Below are 26,344 nucleotides of genomic sequence, written 5' to 3'. Positions count from 1 at the left end.
TGATTTTATGTCCAATCAATTCAATAGTACCATGGACATTTTCTGATGCTTGAAAGGTGTCATGACTGTGGTTTTGTGAACCCGGTGTTAGTGAAGTCTGTGCGGGCAACTGGAGGACTATGTGAATATTAGGCTGGTCTGTAGGAATCAGTGAGAAGAAGGAGCAATCCCTGACCGGGGATCGAACCCGGGCCTCGGCAGAGGAAACCGTATCCTGACCACTGGATTACCAGGGACTTTGATAGCAGGATGATGAATGTATAGGTGAGACTGTACTGGATATAATGTCACAGGAGTAGGTGTTTGTGTACTCAAGGTTACTGGCAAGATAGTAAGATGGACTGGTTACTGGCGAGACTGGAATGCAACTGTAATGCGTGCTGGTACCGGATATAACTGGAAACGCAACTGAAAGTAGAACGATGACTGTGGCTATAACTCTAGTACGAGGCTGAAGAACCCTGCGGCTGTGACGGTAGAATACTGCAGCTGTGGTCTTCAGTTGAGACTGTGGAATACTGCGACTGTGCCTTTAAGATGAAACACTGCAACTGTGTCTTTAAGTTGAGACTGTGGAATACTGTACTGTGCCTTTAAGATGAAACACTGCAACTGTGCCTTTAAGTGGAGATGGTGGAATACTGTACTGTGCCTTTAAGTTGAGACTCGTGGAAATACTGGATATCAATGCAACACAAATGTAATCCAAACTGGGTAACAAAGAAACAGAGTTTTTACAGGAACTAAAGTACAAGGGTTACCTTTAGGGAGCTCAGCTTCAAAGCTCACACAGAGCTGTGTGTGACACGAGGAACTGGCAGTGTTTCCAACTCCAGACTTCAGACTTATACTTCCTGGTCCTTGGTGATTGGTGAGCAGTGTCAGGTGATTCAGAGAGTCTCAGGCTGACACAGGATTGGACAGCTCTGGGTCAGGTGAAACAGTCACTGTCATGTGAGTACTCTAGACTAGGCTGTGAAGTGGAGCGAGGCCTAGCAGGCCGAGAGAACACTGAAGCCTGAACTTCTGCAAACACAGGATGCTGGCCTTTTAGGCCTAAACTTCAGATTGCTGAATTCAGACTCACACAGAAGATCACCACAGGTGGAGCTCGTTAACTATTACCTTCCAGGCAGAGAACTCAGGAAACTCATGGTATTGGCATGCTGTTTATCTCAGTGAGCAAAAAGGCACAGGATCCAGGACAGATGGCAGGGGTAAGTCACCAAATACGAGAACTACAGTCAGGATCGTGACAAAAGGAAACATTAAGGGCAAATCATTCACCTGCACTTTGCCAAAGAATGGCCTATAAAAATAGTAATTTTGCTCAATTTGGGGCATATTTATTAAACTGAAATTGCGGAAAATCCCCCAAAAATCTAAAGATCCACCGGACTTAAGATGGAGGGACTGCAGCAGGTATATTTTGCAGTCTCTCCATTTCCGACCGCAAAGCAGAGTTCTTAGGTGTCTATGGAGGCTGCTATGCTGTCGGATTTACCAAGCTCCACATTGCTTACCATTCTGGCGCTTGGCCCCAGCCACTAAAACTTAGTAATGGCCTTTATTATGAGGCATACTGTGACAAATTACATGGCCCAATGTGGGCACTGCTATTAAGTAGTTAGGACTGCTGTATCAGAGAAGCCGTGAAGTGGCCAGCAGCTAAACATGTGTTTGCAAACATTTGTGACGAATTCTCTGAATTTTATTACCAGATAGACTCAGGGATGGTTACAGGTAATTTTCAGTGTGCAGAAGGGAATTTGGGGGTGGGGATTTGCACCCCCCTTCCTCTTTGTTTGAATTCAGACTCACACAGAAGATCACCACAGGTGGAACTCGTTAACTATTACCTTCCAGGCAGAGAACTCAGGAAACTCATGGTATTGGCATGCTGTTTATCTCAGTGAGCAAAAAGGCACAGGATCCAGGACAGAGGGCAGGGGTAAGTCACCAAATACGAGAACTACAGTCAGGATCGTGACAGTACCCCCCTCTTCAAGGGTGGACTCCGGACACCCATCTTTGGTCTTAGAGGAACTTGAGAAATTCATATAGAAGAACTTAGGACCTTCGTTGATGCCTCTTCTTACGGGAACATTTGGTTTTGACCAGGGAGAGCAGAATCTCCTGTAAAGAAAAAACTTCCTTAGAAAACATGGGACCTCCCCTGAAAGAAGTAGCATCATAAACTGGATCAAATTCAGAGTCTGAGTCCAAGTCTATTGGAAGATACCAGTCTTCTTTGGGAGTAACTACATCCATTTTGTAAGCTGCATTAACAAGTTCAAAACAACACAAGGAACTTGGAGTGAAATCAATGGAAACATAACCAACTCCTAAATCAACAGGCTGTTGTCTTTGTACTGTTTTCCAATTCTTGGCATTCCTGAAATTCCTAATGTATTGGTTCATCAAGGCATTATCTTGCTCAGAAAGCGATGGGTCAGAAAACGGAGCATTGGCTGAATGTTCTGAAGACTGAGTGGAGGATGAAATTGGACTCAAGGAAACAGATGACACTGAAACAACGTTAGACTGAGGTACACATTCAGACATTAGGTCAATAGCCTTGGTATTTTTCTTGACTTTAGATGCTACAGCAGAATTATCCCGACATCGAGGAGAAGAGGTATTAGAATTCCCAGCGGATGCTGTGGACTCAGTGCTGGAAGACAAGGAAACAGAATCAGAGACAGACTGAAGTCTAATTTTAGAACTCGATGGTGGAAGTCCTTTACTGGGACCAACTGACAAAAGTTTTTTACTTGGACCAATGCTTAGAATCCGTTTGAGTCCAGATGAGCTTGAACAGACTGAAACTGGAGAAATCTTTGGCTGGATGAGTAGGACTGGATTGGATCCGAGGATTCTTGAATTGGCTGGAGCCAAAGGAGACTGACCAGGCTGGTCATGGAGTATCGCTGGACCGGATGGAACCGGGACGGACTGACCAGGCTGGGCCTGGAGTATTGCTGGACCGGCTGGAACCGGGACGGGCTGACCAGGCTGGGCCTGGAGTATTGCTGGACCGGCTGGAACCGGGACGGACTGACCAGGCAGGGCCTGGAGTATTACTGGACCGGCTGGAACCGGGACAGACTGACCAGGCAGGGCCTGGAGTATTGCTGGACCGGCTGGAACCGGGACGGACTGACCAGGCGGAGCCTGGAGTATTGCTGGACCGGCTGGAACCGGGACGGACTGACCAGGCTGGGCCTGGAGTATTGCTGGACCAGCTGGAACCGGGACGGACTGACCAGGTGGAGCCTGGAATATTGCTGGACCGGCAGGAGCCGGGACGGGCTGACCAGGTGGAGCCTGGAGTATTGCTGGACCAGCTGGAACTGGGACGGGCTGACCAGGTGGAGCCTGGAGTATTGCTGGACCAGCTTGAACCGGGACGAACTGACCAGGTGGAGCCTGGAGTATTGCTGGACCGGCAGGAGCCGGGACAGGCTGACCAGGTGGAGCCTGGAGTATTGCTGGACCGGCTGGAACCGGGATGGGCTGACCAGGTGGAGCCTGGAGTATTGCTGGACCAGCTGGAACCGGGAAGGACTGACCAGGTGGAGCCTGGAGTATTGCTGGACCGGCAGGAGCCGGGACGGGCTGACCAGGTGGAGCCTGGAGTACTGCTGGACCGGCAGGAGCCGGGACAGACTGACCAGGCTGGGCCTGGGCTATTGCTGGACTGGCTGAAACCGGGACGGACTGATTCCAGCTGGAACCGGAGTGAGTAGAATCCAAGTGTTCAGATGGTCCATCCTGGACCTGAACCATGCTGGATGCCAAAATGGTGGTGCTCTCAGAAGACGGCGAACAGGAGTTCATAACTGCATCTGTAGCACAAAGATTCCCATCTGGAAACTTGTCTCTGGATACTTCCCTTGGGGCTGAAACTGTGGTGACCCCTCCTGGGGTTGACGAATCAGACACCTCTCTCAGGGTTGCTATCTCCAGCACCCCTCCTGGGGTTGACAGATCAGACACTCCTTCCTGAGTAGAAGACTCATATGCCCCTACTAGAGCCTGAACACTGGATAACCCTCCTGGGGCTGCACGCTCTGAACCCCTCACTGGGGCTGGACGCTCTGAACCCCCTCCTGGGGCTGGACACTTTGAAGAACCCCCTCCCGGGGCTGGACGCTCTGAAGAACCCCCTCTCGGGGCTGGACGCTCTGTAGAACCCCCTCCCGGGGCTGGACGCTCTGAAGAACCCCCTCCCGGGGCTGGATGCTCTGAAGAACCCCCTCCTGGGGCTGGACGCTCTGAAGAACCCCCTCCCGGGGCTGGACGCTCTGAAGAACCCCCTCCTGGGGCTGGACGCTCTGAAGAACCCCCTCCTGGGGCTGGACGCTCCTGAAGAACCCCCTCCTGGGGCTGGACGCTCTGAACCCCCTCCTGGGGCTGGATGCTCTGAACCCCCTCCTGGGGCTGGACGCTCTGAACCCCCTCCTGGGGCTGAAGACACGGACACCCCTCCTTGGGCTGTAGGCACGGACTCCTCTGTGACTCTAAATGGCTTGAACATTCTTCTCTGGACACCCAATTTGGGATAAGGTCTTCTAATCACCAGACCCCAGTCATAAATTTGAGTCTCTTTCAGAGTAGCCTTCTTGATACCCCCGTCAGCAGTAGCAGGATCGGCTACTGTGGATGACTTGTAGACATGAGCACTATGATACTGAGATTTGTCACCATTCCCTGGCTTGCGAAGAATGCAGTCTTTAACAAAATGACCGGAATTTCCACAGTAAAGACAGAGGTGTAGCTCCCTACGCCGCTGACGTTCAGCTTCAGAGAGCTTGGGCCGTGGATAGCTCTGATGAAAAACTTTTCCTTGCACAGACGAAGAGACTCTATTAACTGGATGGGACAAAACAGGATCAACAACGTTGGTAGTATTCCTGAAGAGAGCAGGCATCACAGAAAGAATACTAGACAAAAGTTCTTGTAACTGTAATAACATCTGGTAGAAAATCTGCAGTTGGTCAGGAGTCTTAGTGCAGAAGGTCAGAGAATCTCTGGAGAACGAATTCTGCTGCAGACACTGTGCCAATTGATGCTGAGTCGACTCCAAACCCTCCAAGCGTCCTGCAATATTGCTTAGGAGGTCCTGCGTCAGACAAACACTTTCGGCCGGGTCCATGTGGCCAGTTCCTACTGTCATGACTGTGGTTTTGTGAACCCGGTGTTAGTGAAGTCTGTGCGGGCAACTGGAGGACTATGTGAATATTAGGCTGGTCTGTAGGAATCAGTGAGAAGAAGGAGCAATCCCTGACTGGGGATCGAACTCGGGCCTCGGCAGAGGAAGCCGTATCCTGACCACTGGATTACCAGGGACTTTGATAGCAGGATGATGAATGTATAGGTGAGACTGTACTGGATATAGTGTCACAGGAGTAGGTGCTTGTGTACTCAAGGTTACTGGCAAGATAGTAAGACGGACTGGTTACTGGTGAGACTGGGATGCAACTGTAATGCGTGCTGGTACCGGATATAACTGGAAACGCAACTGAAAGTAGAACGATGACTGTGGCTATAACTCTAGTACGAGGCTGAAGAACCCTGTGGCTGTGACGGTAGAATACTGCAGCTGTGGTCTTCAGTTGAGACTGTGGAATACTGCGACTGTGCCTTTAAGATGAAACACTGCAACTGTGTCTTTAAGTTGAGACTGTGGAATACTGTACTGTGCCTTTAAGATGAAACACTGCAACTGTGCCTTTAAGTGGAGACGGTGGAATACTGTACTGTGCCTTTAAGTTGAGACTCGTGGAAATACTGGATATCAATGCAACACAAATGTAATCCAAACTGGGTAACAAAGAAACAGAGTTTTTACAGGAACTAAAGTACAAGGGTTACCTTTAGGGAGCTCAGCTTCAAAGCTTACACAGAGCTGTGTGTGACACGAGGAACTGGCAGCGTTTCCAACTCCAGACTTCAGACTTATACTTCCTGGTCCTTGGTGATTGGTGAGCAGTGTCAGGTGATTCAGAGAGTCTCAGGCTGGCACAGGATTGGACAGCTCTGGGTCAGGTGAAACAGTCACTGTCATGTGAGTACTCTAGACTAGGCTGTGAAGTGGAGCGAGGCCTAGCAGGCCGAGAGAACACTGAAGCCTGAACTTCTGCAAACACAGGATGCTGGCCTTTTAGGCCTAAACTTCAGATTGCTGAATTCAGACTCACACAGAAGATCACCACAGGTGGAGCTCGTTAACTATTACCTTCCAGGCAGAGAACTCAGGAAACTCATGGTATTGGCATGCTGTTTATCTCAGTGAGCAAAAAGGCACAGGATCCAGGACAGATGGCAGGGGTAAGTCACCAAATACGAGAACTACAGTCAGGATCGTGACAAAAGGAAACATTAAGGGCAAATCATTCACCTGCACTTTGCCAAAGAATGGCCTATAAAAATAGTAATTTTGCTCAATTCGGGGCATATTTATTAAACTGAAATTACGGAAAATCCCCAAAAAATCTAAAGATCCACCGGACTTAAGATGGAGGGACTGCAGCAGGTATATTTTGCAGTCTCTCCATTTCCGACCGCAAAGCAGAGTTCTTAGGTGTCTATAGAGGCTGCTATGCTGTCGGATTTACCAAGCTCCACATTGCTTACCATTCTGGCGCTTGGCCCCAGCCACTAAAGCCATCTGAAGATGGCGTTAACCCATATTAGCCTATGGGCTTTTTTAATGTAGATTTTAACGGGGAGAGACCCTCATATAAATTTAGTAAAAAATTATTTTTATCACAAACACATTTTTAATGTGGATTGTGATAAATATGGCCCTTAGGATGAGCAAAATTGGAGTATGAACAGTCACTTTAAAGTGTAAAGTGTAAAGTTGTAGATACAGTAACAGAATGGACAGAAATGATGGCAATATAGGTTAGTGACACTGCCAGAAGCAGGTTACTTATTTATTCTCAAAGACCCGATTGTTGTGGTAATCTCACCTTGGGGCATTTGCATCAACGTTTGGAGAGATATAAAGTGGAGAGAGTTAAACTACCAACCAATCAGCTCTGGTCATTTATCAGACACAGCCTGTAACATGGCAGTTAGGGAGCTGATTGGCTGGTACTATCTCTCACTTTATCCCTCTCCAAGTGTTGCTACATATGCACCTTTTCTGTAGGTGAACCATGGATTGTGTTATTGTTTGGAAAACCTCTGGATCAATACTTCCATTCAAATTTTGAAAACATTCTCATATTCTTATCAAGACTGATCTATAAAAGGATAGGTTAAAATATATTCCATAAAGTATATACTGTATCAGGGGTGTTTTATTAGAGGAAGAGGCCTGTGTCCAACCTCCTCCATCCAGGCCCCCTCCTCTCTGCTGGCAGAGCTGCAGAGTCTGAGCACTAGATGGCTCAGACTCTACTGTGAATGTGCAGACCTCTGGGAAAATGGCACAGCGCCATTTTCCCAGTGATTTCACTACTGCGCATGCGCAAACCGCTGGGAAATGTTCACCACACATTTACCCATAGATTTCTGCAGCACTGCTGCCATTGGCGTGGTACTCCAGAGGGGTAAGTATTCAAGAAATGGGAGCAACGTGTGCGGTGTTGACCTCCCTGGACTTAGGGGCATGTGTGCACCGCACACCCTGCTCCCATTATAAATACACCAGTGTACTGTACATATCCACAATGTAGACATTCTGTTAGACCATCAGATACTAACACTTGTCTGAATGCCCAATACCTGTATGAAGGAAAATAGCTACTATAATCCGCATTTACTTATTTGCTAAATTACTTGGCATTATCACCTCAATTTTGTGTAGAGTTAATACAGCCTCAAAACCAGAAAGAGAATATTGCATATTGGTATATATGTATGTGTATATATGTTGATACATATCTTGCTGTGGTGGTTTGCTGAGATTGCCCATTAATGGACTTATGTGTGCCCTCACTTCCCCAACTAGAGGGGCCGTGACCTGTGGGTTTCTGGCAGCAAAGCCCATTCCACTTACCGGTGGTTTTTAGTGAAGACTGGGAATCCACCCAACCAGTTTGGAAAATAAAGTGGCCATGTCTGTGACTGATACATATTATTTTGCTGTATAAACATTCTAATATTAGTTTTTTTTTTTTTCCTGGTGTTTCCCAAAGTGGGTAAGCACCCTAAAGGCCCATACACACGTTCTCTTGAACGGCCGATATATTGCAGGTCCGTCGGCTAGTGTGTACGGCCGATACGTCTGTGAACTCCGTCGTTCACAGACGTTTCAGCACAGCCGACGGCCAATATATCTACCAATATATTGGCGCGTCGCTGTGTATGTACGGGCGGTCGGCCGACCGCCCGTATACATGCTGCGGCGGCCAGCGGTGAGTGACAGCTGAACTGGGCGGGCGTGTGTACACGCCCGCCTAGTTCATGACCTCAGCCCCCGACGGATCGGGCAGTGTGTATGCTCAACGCACTGCCCGATCCGTCCATAGATATATCTGCCGATCAATTGATCGGCAGATATGTCTTCCAGTGTGTACCCACCTTAACAGTCCAGATTTTATGGATATCCATGATTGAGCACAGTAGGTTAAATCTAAATGACTGAGGTAGGTACCAATTAAATAACCTTTACTGAAGTATGGTACCCTTTAAACCTGTAATGTTAGGTGCTTCAATGACTCCGTTTGGGAAATATTGTATTAGACTATATTCTAGAATTGTATACTAATGCAACTAGCAGAGCCGGCCTTAGGCATAGGCAAACTAGGCAAATGCCTAGGGCATTTGGTATGCTTAGGGGCACCAGCAGCTTCTGCTGATTAAAATGATATGCGGCATGCCTATACTCTGTGTGTGACTGCGGCTGTATCTGCTTACGAAATGCTACGTTGCAGTGTATTCCTGTAATGTAGCATTTCGTATGCAGATACAGCCGCAGTCGCACACAGAATATAGGCATGCTACATATCATTTTAATCAGCAGAAGCTGCTTGTGCATCCTAGCCACATAGGAATGCAAATATTATGATGCATTTTCATAAACAAAAGGCGCCCGACGTTAGCAGAGCTACCAGCTGACTCATGCCAGGCATCTCCTGCCGAACTAGCGGCGGTGCTAGGGGGCACCAGCCAAAATCTTGCCTAGGGCATCATATTGGTTAGGGCCGGCTCTGGCAACTAGTATTATAAGCTATAGGGCCAGTTGTACTAAGCCTTGAAAAGTGATAAATATCGAGGTGATAAAGTACCAGCCAATCGGCTCCTAACTGCCACATGTCACGATCCAGGTAATTCCTTATCAGTATTTACCTTCCAAATGCCTCCTGAGACTGTCCCAGCGTTCCAAGCCTGGATTCCATCTGCACTGTCTGTGTGCAGCACGCTGCATCTCATTGTTTCTAATCTCTTTACTGTGATTCTGGCAGCATCAGGGTTAAGTTTTACATGCAAGTTACAAACAATCTTTCCCTCCAAAAGCTAACATGGGCGCAGCCATGTTTTCCTAATCACATGTTACCTTTCAGCCTATCAGCTGCACTCTGGTTTCTAACTAATTATCCAGCAGCTGCACTCTAGACTCTGCTTAATCAGCCAGCCAATCCCTGTTTCCCAGCTGGTATAAATATCTTGTTCCTGGGCTGGAAAGAGGTCAGTGCTTCAATTGTCTTCAGTGATTCCAGTGTGCAGTCCTCCCATGGACTTTCTCTGCAGTACAGCCTAACTCTGCAGTGTCTCATCATTGCACCTTGTGACTGGCAGTTACCTGACACTGGCTTCCAGCTTCCAGCGGTGCTCTGCCCTGCCAGTAACCATCGGTGTTCCGCCATCGATCTCAAGTCACCATCGGTATTCCACCATCGATCCCAAGTCACCATCGGTGTTCCACCATCGATCCCAAGTCACCATCGGTGTTCCGCCATCGATCTCAAGTCACCATCGGTGTTCCACCATCGATCCCAAGTCACCATCGGTTTTCTGTCATCAGTATTCCTCTGAACTGTTTAATAAATCCTTTGAACTTTCCTTCGTTGTCTTGGTCACGCCTTCGGGCATTTGTTCTAAAGGTACCCTGTATGTCCAAGAACCCTGTACTGCCTCCCAGGTACACATATTCCTCAGCCCCTACAACTGAGGCTTCCCCCTGGTCAGCATCAGCCCTCAGTTGTGACACCACATCACAGGCTGGGTTTGAAAAATGACAGTTAGGTGCTGATTGCTTGGTACTTTATCACCGTGATATTTATCACTTTCCAAGGCTTAGTACATCTGGCCCATAATATTTATTTTATGATTGGACAATATTGAATGTTTCAATAAAATAAATTTAAAGAAAGAGCTTATGGTCAATCCTCGTGCCTGAAATTCTGTTGTCATTGTAAGAAAAATGGTATAATGTCTAAAAGTAGAACAAAACACAACTTTGCCTTTTCAGGGGTTTGGCTCGCCTCCTGATGAGTACTGGCTGGGCAATGAATTTGTTCATCAGTTAACATCTCAAGGCTCATACACCCTGAGGATCCAGCTGCGAGACTGGGATGGAAATGAAGCGTATTCCCTGTATGATCTATTCTCTTTGGGTAACGAGGAAAATAATTACAGGTGAGCACTAATAGCACTATTAAAGATATATAAGTCATTCAAATCCTGTCAATATTGGGACCAACTATTGCAGGGGCATTCAACATGTGGCCCTCCAGCTGTTGTTGAACTACACTTCCCTTCACGCCCTAAAGAAAAACTGTGGCAGGGTATACTGGGATGTGTAGTTCCACAACAACTCAGGAGCCGTATGTTGAATACCCCAGATCTATTGCAATGACCGGTGGCCATGTGACCGTCCCTTCCGAGTCAGACCTCCAATGTTGCAGCGGTCCTGAGAGAATTTCTACCCTATACCGCCCTAATTCCTACCCCTAACTCTCTCACCAGTGCCTAACCCTGACCGACCCCCCCCCCCACACACACACACCCTGACCCTAATGTTGACATTCTGACAATGTAGACATTTTGCTTGTTGACTCTTTGAGAATGCCTACATGTTGCATTTTAACAATGCCCCCATTATAACTGTTGACATTGTGGTATTGATGTTATGAATGTCGACTACACATTTTGTTATTGTCGAACTTTTGAATCCATCCATTTATATGTACAGGTACATGACCCATTCTAGATTTTCATGGTTCGTTTGAACAAATTTGATTATTGTGTTGATTTGTGACTTGTGATTGAAGGGCACATGTGCTAAATGGACATAAGCCTTAAAAACGATAAATACAGTGAAAAGCTTTGTACATATCGCTTCTCAATATGTACTAAAGCATTTTCACAGCTTTTTATCTGTGTGTGCAAAATTATGGTCTGAATATCGCTCCTCCATAGGTTACTATGGTGGCGATATTACACTTAGGGGGACATGTACTAAGCAGTGATAAAAGTGGAGAAGTGAGCAGGTGGAGAAGTTGCCCATGGCAACCAATCAGCTGCCCTGTATACTTTTATAGTATGCAAGTTATAAATGCTACGTCAATGCTGATTGGTTGCCATGGGCAACTTCTCCACTGGCTCACTTCTCCACTTTTATCACTGCTTAGTACATGTGCCCCTCAGTTACCACTAAACTGTTAGATGACTCAGGGCTGGTGCTTTTCTGTAGCGCTGGCTTCATCTCAAAGGGCTGCCATTATCTGCCCCCTCTGCAATTCCGAGCTGTGGATGGGTTTTCATTTTTGTCTTTTTGTTAATTGTAAATAAAGTTATTATCTTGTTATTTGTTTTTGTTTTTAAAAACCCCTCTGCCGAACCTGCTCATCATATACTAGTTCAGTGTATCTCCCTCATTCCCCGGCTCTTCCATGTCCCACTCCAACTACTTTCTCTGTTTTTTGTTTTTGTGGGGGGAAGGGATGGGGGGATTGTTGCACCAATGTTATTTCTTGCACAATGCATATCCTTATTATTATGCTCATTACCAACTGAATTCAGCCCTCTATACTTACAGTGTAAGGATAAATGTAATATCTCCAGCAGCTACGATGTATCAGAATTTGTCCACATTCCAATATAATTTACAAATGTAACTTTCTTTGTTGTTTCTGGCAGTCTGTCAGTAAACATGTATTGCTACTACTGTTGCTGATAGAAATAAATAAAATGTGTAGAAACGCACTCAAGCTATAATAAGTGTATATTATACTTCCAGAACGCAATCCACCATTCATAGATGTGCTGAGCACCATGTTCGGTCTTGTATATTAGTTGGAAATTTCTAATTATAGCTGTTCATCTAGTTTATGGAGTTATGCAAGAGTAGAGTTAGATAAAAAAAATGCATGTACATAGCAATTTTAATTATAAATTAATTTCTTTATTGTGTATGATAATTGCATAATGGTGTCCCATATCAACCTATATACAGCATATGTGTATTCAGATAATAGATACACTTAGCAACTCCAGAATACTGTCCAACAAATACAACATGTGCTGAGCACTAGGTATGTTTGTTCATAATAGACGACAACTATACCATGATTGTACACATCAGAAATAAGAGCCAGAGATACTCTGTACTGATTTTGAATGTATAATTTAACACATAATTTAATAGCAATATTATGTAATAAAATGTAGCTTTTTTTGTGCACCATAAAAAAAACAATGTTTTTGAATGAGGGGAGGAGTCTACAAGCTGGGGAGGGTTCGGGTGTCCCCACCCACGACTGGATCCTATGAGTAGGGGGGGTTTGGGTGTCACACCCGCGGCTGCACACTATGGGGAGGGGTCTGGAGGGTTTGAGTGTACATCAGCACCGTGGTTTTACAAACACTTTTCTACATGTCGATATTAAGACAGCGTTAATGAAGAACAAGTGTACCTCTACCAGAATATATTGTACGAGTATTCTGATAAATACATCCGGTCTCAGACCGCGCATTGTTTATATATATATAAAATTGACACTATATGCTGTTATGCTGACTGTCTCCATGTGAGACACACCTGTGAGTGGCAATAAATTCTTATATTTTCAAGGAAAAGTGGTGAGTGCCTGTACTCTTTTGGGATATATTTTGGACTTCTCTGGAGCCCTTTATGGAGCACCGCCTATGTTGTGGACTGTAGCAGTGAGTGTGGACTTATCTGGATATATATATATATATATATATATAATTTTATATGTGTTCATATAATAATCCAATGCAATTTTATTGTCATGAAAATAATTATCTGCATTGCAAACGTGACATGTGTGCCTGTATCTGCTATGTGAATTCACTGCGGTGTATTCCAGATATATCTATCACTGTATACTGTACCCTAGGGGACTAGGTGCATCTGGGTCAGTATATAGTGCGTCACAGTATTTACCTATTACATGTATTCTACTGTGTACTCAGTCACATAATACCGGATTTATTCGCAGGTGTTGTGTACTGGGTACTCGGTCACATGCTAACGGATTTATTTGAAGGTATTGTACTCTGTCTGGCCTCATCGTACTAAACTGCTCTCTATTGCATTTGTGTGTAATGTTTAACAAGTAGGGCAGTAAATCTGGGGACGCTCCTGCATCCTGCAGAGCATGCACAATGGATTTACCTGAGGGGGAAGTTTTGTGTGATGGTTTGTGTACTATGGAGGTCATTCTGAATTGATCTCTAGCTGCCGTTATTCGCAGCGATCAGGCTAAAAATGTGCATTTCTGCACATGCATCCGCATTGCGCATGCGCAACGTACGGGTACAAAGGTCTTTGTGGTTTTGCACAGGTTCTAGCGACGTTTTCATTCGCACTGGCGGCCACAATAAGATTGACAGGAAAGGGGTGTTTCTGGGTGGTAACTGACCGTTTTCAGGTAGTGCTTAGAAAAACGCAGGCGTGCCAGGGAAAATGCAGGCGTGGCTGGGTGAACGCTGGGCGGGTGTGTGATGTCAAAAGCCAACCCTCCAACGTTAGAATCATCGCACACAAAGAGTAAGTTCAGGGCTGGCCTTGTTTTGCACAAAATGTTTTTGCAGACGCTCAGCTGCACAGGCGTTCGCACTTCTGCGAAAATACACTCCCCAGTGGGCGGCGACAATGCGTTTGCATGGCTGCTAAAAACTGCTAGCGAGCGATCATCTCGGAATGGCCTCCTATGTCTCATACATCTCCCAGTCAGTCCGCAGTTCCTGTAATCAATCTGGAGCCAACATGGGCTGCATTCTCAAACCTACTGGGTACTCTAGTTGAACGCTTTATGCCCCCTATGGGACCACCTGTAACATTACAATCACTGACGTCCCCATGGTTACTCCTCTTTGGGCAGGAAAATTTTACCTCACGGGTTGTAGCGGATGACTCATTCCTTGGTCAGGCAAAACCCTATTCCAGGTCACTCTTGTGTCTCTGGGTCATCTAAGCGGGCTGCTCCCTCCTCCCTATCCAATAATCTCTCTGATATTTTATCTGAAGAGCGGGGGATCATGCTGTCCTGTCAGTCCCTATACTAGATGTTTCTGACAAGGATTTTTCATTGCTAAATGATACCACTGCCCCTGTGGTTACTGGGAAACAAATCCTACAGATCACTGATAAGAGGATTCCCCATCTATGGTTAAACAAACTGAACAAACTGTTATGTTCACACGTCAGAGGGTAAATAAAACTCTGTTACCACAATCTGACCATTAAGTGTACATCAGACAAGACCCCTGGTCTAATCCAGGGAAGACATTCCCCCTGTCTACAACGGGCATTAGCTCGATATCCTCCCCCTGCAGAGTTATATAACAAGTAGGTAATTCACTGCAAGTGAACTCATGTGTCACCCATTGGGTGTCGTCCACTCTGCCTCTCACCACTGACCCTTCACTGTAGGAACCGACAGATAAGCGTGTGGAGGGATGCCTGAAGTCTATTACGTCCTTACAGGTGTTGTACATAGAACACGATTGCGTCCTCTTGGGGCTGCAAAATAGATTGATGACTGGATCAGGCATTAGAAGAAGAGCTGCCCGAGGATATATCTAACAATGCCAGACATTCCCTGTCTCACAAAACCACCGCCACCTTTTTCTACACCAGAAGGCGTCCCCTGATGCGGACGTGTTGTCTGCCAAGGCATCGAATACGTCTGTCCTGGCTCGCCGTATTCTGTGGTTGAGGTCATGGAAGGTGGATCTGGACTCCAAAAGTCTGTGGAGGTATTCCCCTTTACTGGGGACATCTTATTTGGGGAAGACCTAATAAAAAATTGGGTCTGAATCGGCGGCTACTATGACTGCCTCTCTCCCAAATGCTACTTCTTCTGCACAGAAGGCATAAGGTACCACCTTTCCCTGCTTTCGGCCTTAAGGGAAAGCAAAGGTCAGGCATACCCGAGATTGTTTTGTGCTCCCAACAACCACTAAGCCCAAGGCCTAACTCTCCCGGGCTGTTCATCTGTATGGGTGCGAGAAGTTGTCTCTCACAGGTACGCAGTCTCTTTCAAGAGACGTCCACCATTGCCAGTTCCGCACAACGGTTATACCTTCGGATCCATTAAAGGCGCAAGCTCTACAGATGGTTGTACGTTCCCTCCTGGATACAGGAGTGGTAGTGCCGGTACCTCTGTCCCAGAGTGGCATAGGATACTACTCGTCCCTGTTTCTAGTCCCGAAACCTGATGGGTCTTTCTGGACTATTCTCAACCTCAAATCACTGAACAAATTTGTGAGAGTGTCCAAGTTCCATATGGAAACATTGCACTCAATTGTACTGGTCATGGAACCCGGAGGCTATATGGTATCCCTGGATATACAAGATGCTTACCTGCATATGCCTATTGCCATATCGCATCAGCAATATCTGCGGTTTGCTATTGGCAACCTTCACTATCAATTCCAGGCTCTGCCGTTTGGACTGGCCACGGTACCTCGGATCTTCACCAAGGTTATGGCCATGATGACGGCTCATCTCCGTCGCCAGGAAGTCAGGATCCTGCTGTATCTGGACGATTTGCTGATTCTGGCAAACTCCCACGATGACCTCCCCTCAGTCATCTACAACTGACTGTAAACTTCCTACAAGCCCACGGGTGGCTCATCAACTGGAAGAAGTCCTCGCTGGTTCCTGCTCGGAGCATGGTTCACCTGGGGGCACTACCGGACACACACAGTCAACTGCTGTTTCTGTCTCCAGAGAAGGTCCTGAAACTTCAGAACAGAATCAGATACTTCCTTTCTCGCCCAAGAGTGTTGATACACTCGGTGATGCAAGTAATAGTCCTCATGGTGTCGGCTTTCGACATGGTAGAGAACGCTCAATTCCATTCCCGCCCTCTACAGAGGTTAATCCTTTCCAAGTGGGATGGCCTGCCTCAATGGATCAGGTCTCACATGATCTCCTTGACTCCGGAGGTTCGTCTGTCGCTGACCTGGTGGCTACAGGACCAGCAGTTGAGCAACTGGGTCCTACTGACCACGGACGCCAGCCTGAGGGGTTGGGGTACGGTGTTGGAGCAACAATCTTTCCAGGGTCAGTGGACCATGGAGGAATCACTCCTCCTGATAAACATTCTGGAATTACAGGCAGTGTTAAATGCTTTGTCTCTCGCCCTGCCTCTGATACAGAACAAGCCTGTTCAAGTATGGTCAGACAACGCCACCATGGTGGCATACATAAACCATCAAGGCGGCACTCGAAGCCGCATGGCAATGATGGAAGTGTCAATAATCCTTCATTGGGTGTAACGCCTTCTGCCGGCAATATCGGCAGTATTCATTCCGGGAGTCCTCAACTGGGAAGGTGATTTTCTCAGTCGTCAGGATGTGCACGCCGGAGAGTGGAGTCTTCATCAGGAAGTCTTTCAAGTCCTAGTGAACAAGTGGGGCATACCAGATGTAGACCTGATGGCGTCTCGACACAATCACAAAGTTCCGGACTTCGGATCAAGAACCAGGGATCCTCAAGCAGCATTCGTGGGCGCGCTGGCAATTCCATGGAACTTTCAGTTGCCCTACGTGTTCCCTCCAGTGTCACTCCTGCCCAGGGTACTACGGAAGTTCAAACAAGTAGGAGGAATACTACTTCTAGTCGCTCCTGCATGGCCCAGACGGCATTGGTTTTCAGACCTGCAGGTTCTGTCGATAGAGCGTCCTCTTCTACTTCCTCAACACCCAGACCTCCACGTTCAGGACCCTTGTGTCGATCCAGACCTGGCCAGACTGGCTTTGACGGCGTGGCTCTTGAAGATTTACTCCTGAGGGCCAAAGGATTCTCCGAGGCGGTCATCCAAACTACGCTGAAGGCCCGCAAACTGGCATCTGCGCAAATTTATTATAGGGTCTGTAATTCTTACTTCACCTGGTGTGCTACTAAGAATTACAAGGCTTACGAATTCAGTACTTCCAGACTTCTGGCTTTTCTGCAACAAGGCCTTGACTTAGGCCTTTGTCTGGCCTCCCTCAAGGTTTATATCCCTGCCTTGTTGGTATGGTTTCAGAGAAAATGTGCGTCTATTCCTGACGTTCATTCTTTCACTCAGGGTGCTTTACGGATTCAGCCTCCCTATGTCCCTCGACTCCCTCCTATGGCTCCATGGGATCTGTCTGTTCTGAATGCCCTGCAAAAGTCTCCATTTGAACCTCTTGAGCCAGTGGACCTTAAATGGCTCACGGTCAAAGTCCTGTTCCTACTGGCTATTGCCTCTGCTAGGAGGGTGTCGGACCTAGGCGCTTTGTCCTGTCATCCACCCTTTCTGATATTTCACTGTGACCGGGCAGTTCTTAGAACTTGCCCTGGTTATTTGCCTAAGGTGGTGTTATCTTTTCACCGTAACCAAGAGATTGTGGTTCCAGCTTTCGTCTCTTCTGGTTTGTCCTACAAAGAGCGGTCTTTGGATGTGGTACAGGCTCTCCGTATATATATGGAGAGGACTGCCTCTATCAGGAGGTCAGATTCTCTTTTTGTTCTTTTTGCTTTTCACAAACGTACCTGGCCTGCGACTAAGCACACCTTGGCCAGATGGATTCGAATTGTGATTGCACAAGCTTATGCACAGGCTGGACCTCCAGCTCCTGCTGCTATTAAAGCCCATTCTACTCAGTCTGTTTGACCCTCTTGGGCAGCCTGCTGTTGTGCGTCCGCAGAACATTTGTGCAAGGTGGCTACATGGTCCTCAGTGAACACGTTCATTAGGTTCTACGCCTTTAATACTTCCACCTCCCAGGATGCTTCCTATGGATGCCGAGTTCTCATGCCCACTAAGGCGCATCCCCTCCCTTGAGGAACTGCTTTGGGACATCCCCGATATATTCTCTGTGGAACACAGTGTACCTCACTGCAGAAAAGGAGATTTATGGTAGACTTACCATTGTTAAATCTTTCTGCGAGGTACACTGGGTTCCACAGGGCGCCCGCCCTGATGCACCTAGCTTCTATGGGTTTGTATGGCATTAGTTGCTGGTCCCTTCTCCTGTCATGAGAATGTGGTTCTATGTGACTAACATCTGCCTTCTCTTTTATCTGCTCTGCATTGGACTGGTTAACGAAACTGAGCTCACAGTGCCTGGAGGCGGAGTTATAGAGGAGGCCCCAATGCATCTGGGGACAGCTAAAGCTTTAACCTGTTGGTGCCTGGGCACATGGTTTGGTGAAGAGCTAACAATGGGACTCAACAATTTTAATTGTGTTAAACAGTGCTGCTTACACACATGTGCACAAAGGGCCTAATTCAGAGTTGATCGCAGCAGCAAATTTGTTAGCAGTTGGGCAAACCCATGTGCACTGCAGGGGGAGGGGGGGGGCATATATAACATGTGCAGAGAGAGTTACATTTGGGTGGGGTGTGTTAAAGCTGAAATCTAAATTGCAGTGTAAGAATAAAGCAGCCAGTTTTTACCCTGCACAGAAACAAAATAACCCGCCCAAATCTAACTCTCTCTGCAAATGTTATATCTGCCCCCCCTGCAGTGCACATGGTTTTTCCCAACTGCTAACAAATTTGCTGCTGCGATCAACTCTGAATTACCCCATAGTGCACATATTTCTGATGATGCTTTGGTGGCTGCAGTAAGTCAACGCCTGGGAAAAGGTAATTTATTATTTAGGGGGGCAGTACCTGTGGCTGTGGAGGATGAGTGTGGCTCGTTTTCCTTGTCTACCTACATTTCCTGGAGATGAACCCCACTCATCCCCCACATCCTCAAAAGCATCATATAAATATTACTATTAATAATTATTATTTTTTATAATTTAATTTACGCTTCCTATTAATTTGCTCATTATTTGACTACTATATAATTCATGACAAAAAAGCAGTCATGTGCTTATGTTAAGAAAAATGTTTCACAAAATGAGAATGAATGATTTTTTTTGTATGTGCTTAATGAATCCATTATATTCCGTCAAGATACAACTACGCAAAATAATGTTACAAGATGTTTCAGATCCACTCTTCAGTGACAGTACTGATATGGAGAAGAGTTTCATTCCATGTTTTCTAATAGCTTTGTTCTCAGGTGACCACTGCAATTACTGACAGTTAGACACAGCCGCTGTTAGGCTAGCCGCAGCCTCCTTGTTCACTTCAAGACAAACAGGACATGTTTTTGTGTGGGTTGGAAGTCAGCTTGTTTAATAAAAGCTGTTGTCTTTGACATCTCAAGCAAACAACACTTTAGATAAACAAGTGGAAATGTTACAGGGTGTTTGGGTTGGCGTGACACGTGTGCATGGGGCGTGTACTGCTTTTGTCCTTTCACAGATATCAGACTGAATGCTTTGATGCTATGTCCCAAAGGAAGGGAACCTGCATTGGCCCAGAAGCCCAAATATTATCACAGAAGGGAGAGAACAAAATGCACACATACTATACAAGAGTCACAAACCTCAGGGCTATAGACAGAATATCAGCTTTGGAGACATCAGCTCTAATCTCCTCATTGCTTCACCAACATTTAATAACCACTGTCCATATTATTCTAACAGATGTTCCTATATTACATTTGCAGTGTCCATATGTAACTTACTGCCTAATTCACTAAAGATTGCAATTGCAGCAGCTTTGCAATTGCAATCCCTTGCAATGCAATTGCAGGGGGAGGTGCATACCACCTCCTGTCTACAATTGCAATGCAATCGCATATGAGGTGAACTTCGCAACCATCGGTCATGGTATTCATCTGCGACGGTAGGTTGAGTAAGTCTGAGCTTACTCAGGCTTGTCGACGCAGTCCTGTGCAGTCCTTGGCCTCACCCATTCTGGAAAACGGGGACGACATGCCCCCATTTTCCCGAACACAGGTCACCCCTGCCAATCAGGCAGAGTCATTCACATTCCTGCTGCACTGAGATCACAGGACCCATTCTGCACATTGGAAATGCAGTAAAGAAACGCATATGCGATATTTACTGAATCACCCCCTTAGTGTCTGTTAAGTACCAATAGGGGTGTCACTGTGCCACTGTTATACCAGCAGTGATTAGTTAAATAAAAGGTAGTATATGAGAAGGGGGAGTTGGGCTGCACACCCTAATTCTAAACATAATAAGAGGTGCTACATGCTTGTAGTGCCATACAGATAAAAAGAGAAAATGTAGGTGCACACTCTAAACACTAAGACTGGCAATCGGAACATTTATAATAAACTCAATTTAGCATGGAGTAAAATTGAGGTTCTTGGCCAATAATATAGGCTCACCTACAGTAACATGGCCAGATGAACTCATCAGGTGGGTCCTTAACATTCCTAAGGTTCAAGTTCAGAGCACGGGACCACCTACACAAGTACAACCCGAGGCATCACACTAGTGATCCATTATCATGAATCCCATGTGTTATTGGATGATAAAGGGTGATTTACCACATGGTAAAAATGGCCCGGACTTGGATAGCTCGATAGCGTTATCGGGCTTAAAAGCCTGTTATTATCGAGCAGTAAATCACTGCATCTAATAGGATACCACCCTAATAGACTCCTAAGAAGAATCTAATTCAAATAAAATCAAGTAACACAAATGACATGCATTGTTATGGAACGTATGATACTATATAATGACCTGATTCAAAGTTGGATGCAACGGTGTCCATGTTTGTGTCTTTTGCCATAGTAGCATCTGTAACTTTATGTTAATACTAGTAAGCCCTTCCCTGGTATACTGTACATTAGTGTGTCTGAATATGCAAGGACTGAGACACCCACTTTGTACACCTATAGACGCAACAATCCCACTTAGACACAACAATTGCATGCACCTTTAAAACTTGCATCAGCCCCATGCTAGGTGCAGAATCTCCATCAGACCATGACCACCAATGTACACTATTAAGTGTGTGAGTTCACAAATACTTCTACGACTAGCCCATAACATGTCATAAGACATTACATCTCTGCGCCTGCATAGCCAACCTCCCAGTCACTGCCCAGGAATGCCCAATATATTTACAATACATTTTAGACTTCGTACATCTCAATCAGTCATGCGACTCTGTGTGCGCACAGTGCAGTGTGACTGTTTAGCGACTTAGACATATACACAGTTTAAAAACTTCAACATTTTGTGTGATTATCACCAGTATTGAATTTGAGTTAGAATCAGGCCCAATGTGTTGTCATCTCTAACTCATGCTCTCAGAACAGCATCATGCCAGCCTGGGTGTCATGTGATCTCACTGAGTCCTAAACTCAGACGATCGACTCCGCTAAATAAACAGAAAAGGCCGTATCAACTGAAAACAAATTTAATTTGGATGGTTATTTCTCTTTGAATTAATTATGGATCTGACTTTTGTCTGTGTATTTAGTATGACAAGATCTGAGAGAGTGTGTGTGAATTTAGGGCCTAATTCAGACCTGATCGCATCAGCAAAATCTTTCTCTAATGGGCAAAACAATGTAGCACTGCAGGGGGGGGGGGGGGGGGCAGATATAACATGTGCAGAGAGTTAGATTTGGGTGGGTTATATTGTTTCTGTGCAGGGTAAATACTGCCTGCTTTATTTTTACACTGCAATTTAGATTTCAGTTTGAACAGACCCCACCCAAATCTAACTCTCTCTGCACATGTTACATCTGCCCCAAATGCAGTGCAGCATGGTTTTGCCCATTAGAGAAAAATGTTGCTGCTGCGATCAGGTCTGAATTAGGCCCATAGTGTGGATCCGACAGTTTCTATATATTTAGAACAAACTTCTTTTCTCTTTTGATCAGTGCTAATGACACAACCTCTTATGTGTAGTATGTTATGCTGGCTGTCAGGATCCCTCGCCCAGCATGCCGGCCACGGTGTGGGTATGGTGGCACGCTATGCATGCCACTCTATTTATTCTTCCTCCAGGGGGGGTCATGGACCCCCCAAGAGGGAGAATAGTTGCCGGTATGCTGGCTTTTGGGATCCCGGTGCTGGTATACTGAGCGCCGGGATCCCGACAGCCAGCATATCAAATGCCTCCCCCTCTTATCACTTTCTTCCATTTTGCAGGCTGAATCTGAGAGGATACAGTGGGACAGCGGGACGGACAAGTAGCTTTAGTGCCACAGAGACAGACTTCAGCACCAAGGATGTGGATAACGACAGATGCAGCTGCAAATGTGCTCAGATATCAACTGGAGGTAAAGTTACATGTTTAGGCATTAATCTGCCATTGCCATTCCTTGTCTGTAGTATTCATGTTCCATCCACATTATTGCCATAATAGCATATATGGCATATATAGTTTCCATATGTTTTTAGTGTTAAATGTTGTAAATGGCCCAATTTCTGTTTGCAACATATGCATCAGAGGATATGATTGTGCAGTCATGATGTTGTCAGTCTTGATGGCGATTGTAGAGTGTTAGGTTTAGGTTTAGGGTTATACTGTGGTTAGGGTTATACTGCGGTTAGGGTTATACTGCGGTTAGGGTTATGCTGCGGTTAGGGTTATACTGCGGTTAGGGTTATACTGCGGTTAGGGTTATACTGCGGTTAGGGTTATGCTGAAGTTAGGGTTATGCTGCGGTTAGGGTTATGCTGCGGTTAGGGTTATGCTGCGGTTAGGGTTATACTGCGGTTAGGGTTATGCTGCGGTTAGGGTTATACTGCGGTTAGGGTTATGCTGCGGTTAGGGTTATACTGCGGTTAGGGTTATGCTGCGGTTAGGGTTATGCTGTGGTTAGGGTTATGCTGCGGTTAGGGTTATGCTGCGGTTAGGGTTATACTGCGGTTAGGGTTATACTGTGGTTAGGGTTATACTGCGGTTAGCGTTATCCTGCGGTAGAGTTTAGGTCTTAAATGCTGTAAATATGCTATACCAACATGCGGACTGTCAAAATGGGCAATATAAAAAATTACGGCATTCAGACCATACCAACTTTCAGTTTTTGTGCACACCGCCTCAGGGTGTGGGGGTGTAATCCATATATACAGTGTTCAGTATACCTGTCTGTCTCAGTGGCATTCAGCACTGTCTGTGCATAGTGGGGTTTATTAGGCTCATGTAGAGTAAGACTCAGCTGTAAAACTGGTAGCGTACAGAAAGCACAAGGCTTTACAATGTTAGCACTAAGCGCTAAAGTCACATTAGCTTAATTATGGACAATATAATACTGTAATGAAGTGGCATATACACAAGAGAGATTGAGAATGTTGTCTTGGATCTCATTAGAAAATGTAATTATTGTACATTGAAATATATATGTATACAAATTAAATTGTTTCTATTGTTTTCACCTGTAAAAATGAAATGAGAATTTTCTTTCCTACTGTACATTAGTCCATAAAGTTTTTACAACCTAAACTTTCATAGAGACTATATAATTACAATGGCATATTCCTTATGTGTTTGTTCCAACCTATTGTTTAGCCATTTGTGTAACCACTTTCACATACTTACATATACTCTTGAAAAACAGTTAAAACTCTTTATTATTATTTTTTTTTTTAATTATTATTTAAGTAATTAATTAATTCATTATATAGTGCCGCAAATTCCGTTGTGATTTACAATTTATCACCCTCTTCTAACAAGACTCCTACTTCCTTAGGTTGGTGGTTTGATGCCTGTGGTCCTTCCAACCTAAATGGTATCTATTATCCAGGTGGATCTGGTACAGCTAAGTACAATGGAATTAAGTGGCATTACTGGAAGGGACCCAGCCATGGCATAAAGTCTGTCATCATGATGATACGCCCTGCAGACTTCTGAGCTGGTCAACAGAGCTGGTTTCAAAGCCTTACAAGCAACTATAATTATTATTATTATAATGTATGATCCGAGAAACGGTCATTGTGCATTGACTGTTCCTGCTGCACGTCCTTTAACTGATGCATTTTTCAGAGATTATGGCAGGAAAGGTGGACCTAAGGTGACCCATTTATGCACCAGCTTACCATGTTGTATCTGCAATCTCCTGAGGACAGGTTCTGCTCATTATGTGATTACTACAGCTGTTACAGAACTACATAAGCCAACTACAATCATTGCTACTTATCAGTCGCCTCTGATGTCCTTATAAAGACTCCGCAATGAGAGGATACTGCCTCAGTATAATATACTGTTACTATTACTTAGGTGCCTCACTTGCTCAAAGCAAGAAGTAATAATATAAGTTCTATGACCACTGACAAATGATGAATTTGGTCATATCCTCGGTCACTCTCTTCTGTCTAGTAATCTAAGATCCTGAGACTTGTGTATCTGATAAATAACCTCCAGGTTGATCTGATATTTTCCATTTCTCACTGTAGAAAATGTTTTTTAACCTGTATTCTTCCTTGCTGACCATATGTTCAGTGATGTGTTCCACACGCTTATTCTTCATGTAAAGCGTCATGGGGTTGTTTTTTTAAGGGGACCAAAATAGTAAAAGTCATGCGGTGGTCTTTCAAGGGGACCAAAATGGTATAGAATGTATAATGTCACAAGCCGTCACATACATGTTTAGACACACTTTGAAACCTTACAAAAGTAAAGACTGTGGTGAGTGTTGGAAACTAGCGGTCAAGGCAATGTCATAACCTCTGCGTCTGAAAGAACTGGAATTTCTTCCCACTCGAGCTCCTTTACCTGGAACTAAAGACTCTGGAAGTGGAATGTCAGTACTCACCATGCAACTGTGGAAAGTGACTCCTTGGGTTTAAATGCATTGTCTAATCAATATTGATATCAATATGTAACCTTTTAAGATGAGGGTGAACTACCATGACAACAAGACGGTTCTACGAACATATCTATCTCTACTAAATTATATTTTTACCTTTGCATCTTATTGGCATTATATATATATATATATATTTCTCTGACGTCCTAAGTGGATGCTGGGGACTCCGTCAGGACCATGGGGAATAGCGGCTCCGCAGGAGACAGGGCACAAAAGTAAAAGCTTTAGGATCAGGTGGTGTGCACTGGCTCCTCCCCCTATGACCCTCCTCCAAGCCTCAGTTAGATCTTTGTGCCCGGCCGAGAAGGGTGCAATCTAGGTGGCTCTCCTAAAGAGCTGCTTAGAGTAAAAGTTTTGTTAGGTTTTTTATTTTCAGTGAGTCCTGCTGGCAACAGGCTCACTGCATCGAGGGACTTAGGGGAGAAGGAGTGAACTCACCTGCGTGCAGGATGGATTGGCTTCTTAGGCTACTGGACACTAGCTCCAGAGGGACGATCACAGGTACAGCCTGGATGGGTCACCGGAGCCGCGCCGCCGACCCCCTTGCAGATGCTGAAGAAAGAAGAGGTCCAGAAATCGGCGGCTGAAGACTTCCCAGTCTTCTTAAGGTAGCGCACAGCACTGCAGCTGTGCGCCATTGCTCTCAGCACACTTCACACCAACGGTCACTGAGGGTGCAGGGCGCTTGGGGGGGCGCCCTGGGCAGCAATGAAATACCTATGCTGGCTAAAAATACATCACATATAGCCCCTGGGGCTATATGGATGTATTTAACCCCTGCCAGGTTGTCAGAAAAACGGGAGAAGAAGCCCGCCGAAAAGGGGGCGGGGCCTATTCTCCTCAGCACACAGCGCCATTTTCCCTCACAGAACTGCTGGTGGGAAGGCTCCCAGGCTCTCCCCTGCACTGCACTACAGAAACAGGGTTAAAACAGAGAGGGGGGCATTTTTGTGGCGATATTATTACATATTAAGATGCTATAAGGGAAAACACTTATATAAGGTTGTCCCTGTAAAATTATAGCGTTTTGGTGTGTGCTGGCAAACTCTCCCTCTGTCTCCCCAAAGGGCTAGTGGGGTCCTGTCCTCTATCAGAGCATTCCCTGTGTGTGTGCTGTGTGTCGGTACGTGTGTGTCGACATGTATGAGGACGATGTTGGTGAGGAGACGGAGCAATTGCCTGTAATGGTGATGTCACTCTCTAGGGAGTCGACACCGGAATGGATGGCTTATTTAGGGAA

General features: G+C 45.6%; 1 protein-coding gene across 1 annotated transcript in view; it reads left to right on the top strand.

Annotated features, from left to right (window-relative positions):
• LOC135036093 (angiopoietin-2-like) overlaps window positions 1-25,238 on the top strand; it is a 112,119-nt gene extending 86,881 nt beyond the window's left edge. Inside the window, exons 7-9 of the mRNA XM_063954408.1 lie at window positions 10,430-10,596; window positions 22,445-22,575; window positions 23,989-25,238. Of these exons, the coding sequence (XP_063810478.1) occupies window positions 10,430-10,596; window positions 22,445-22,575; window positions 23,989-24,149 (459 nt within the window). The 3' untranslated portion in view covers window positions 24,150-25,238. The remainder of the gene's footprint in view (window positions 1-10,429; window positions 10,597-22,444; window positions 22,576-23,988) is intronic.
• Window positions 25,239-26,344: the final 1,106 nt, after the last annotated feature.

The sequence above is a fragment of the Pseudophryne corroboree genome, chromosome 2 (assembly GCF_028390025.1).
Source record: "Pseudophryne corroboree isolate aPseCor3 chromosome 2, aPseCor3.hap2, whole genome shotgun sequence".
NCBI lineage: Eukaryota > Metazoa > Chordata > Amphibia > Anura > Myobatrachidae > Pseudophryne > Pseudophryne corroboree.
This window is presented reverse-complemented; position numbering and strand designations above follow the sequence as displayed.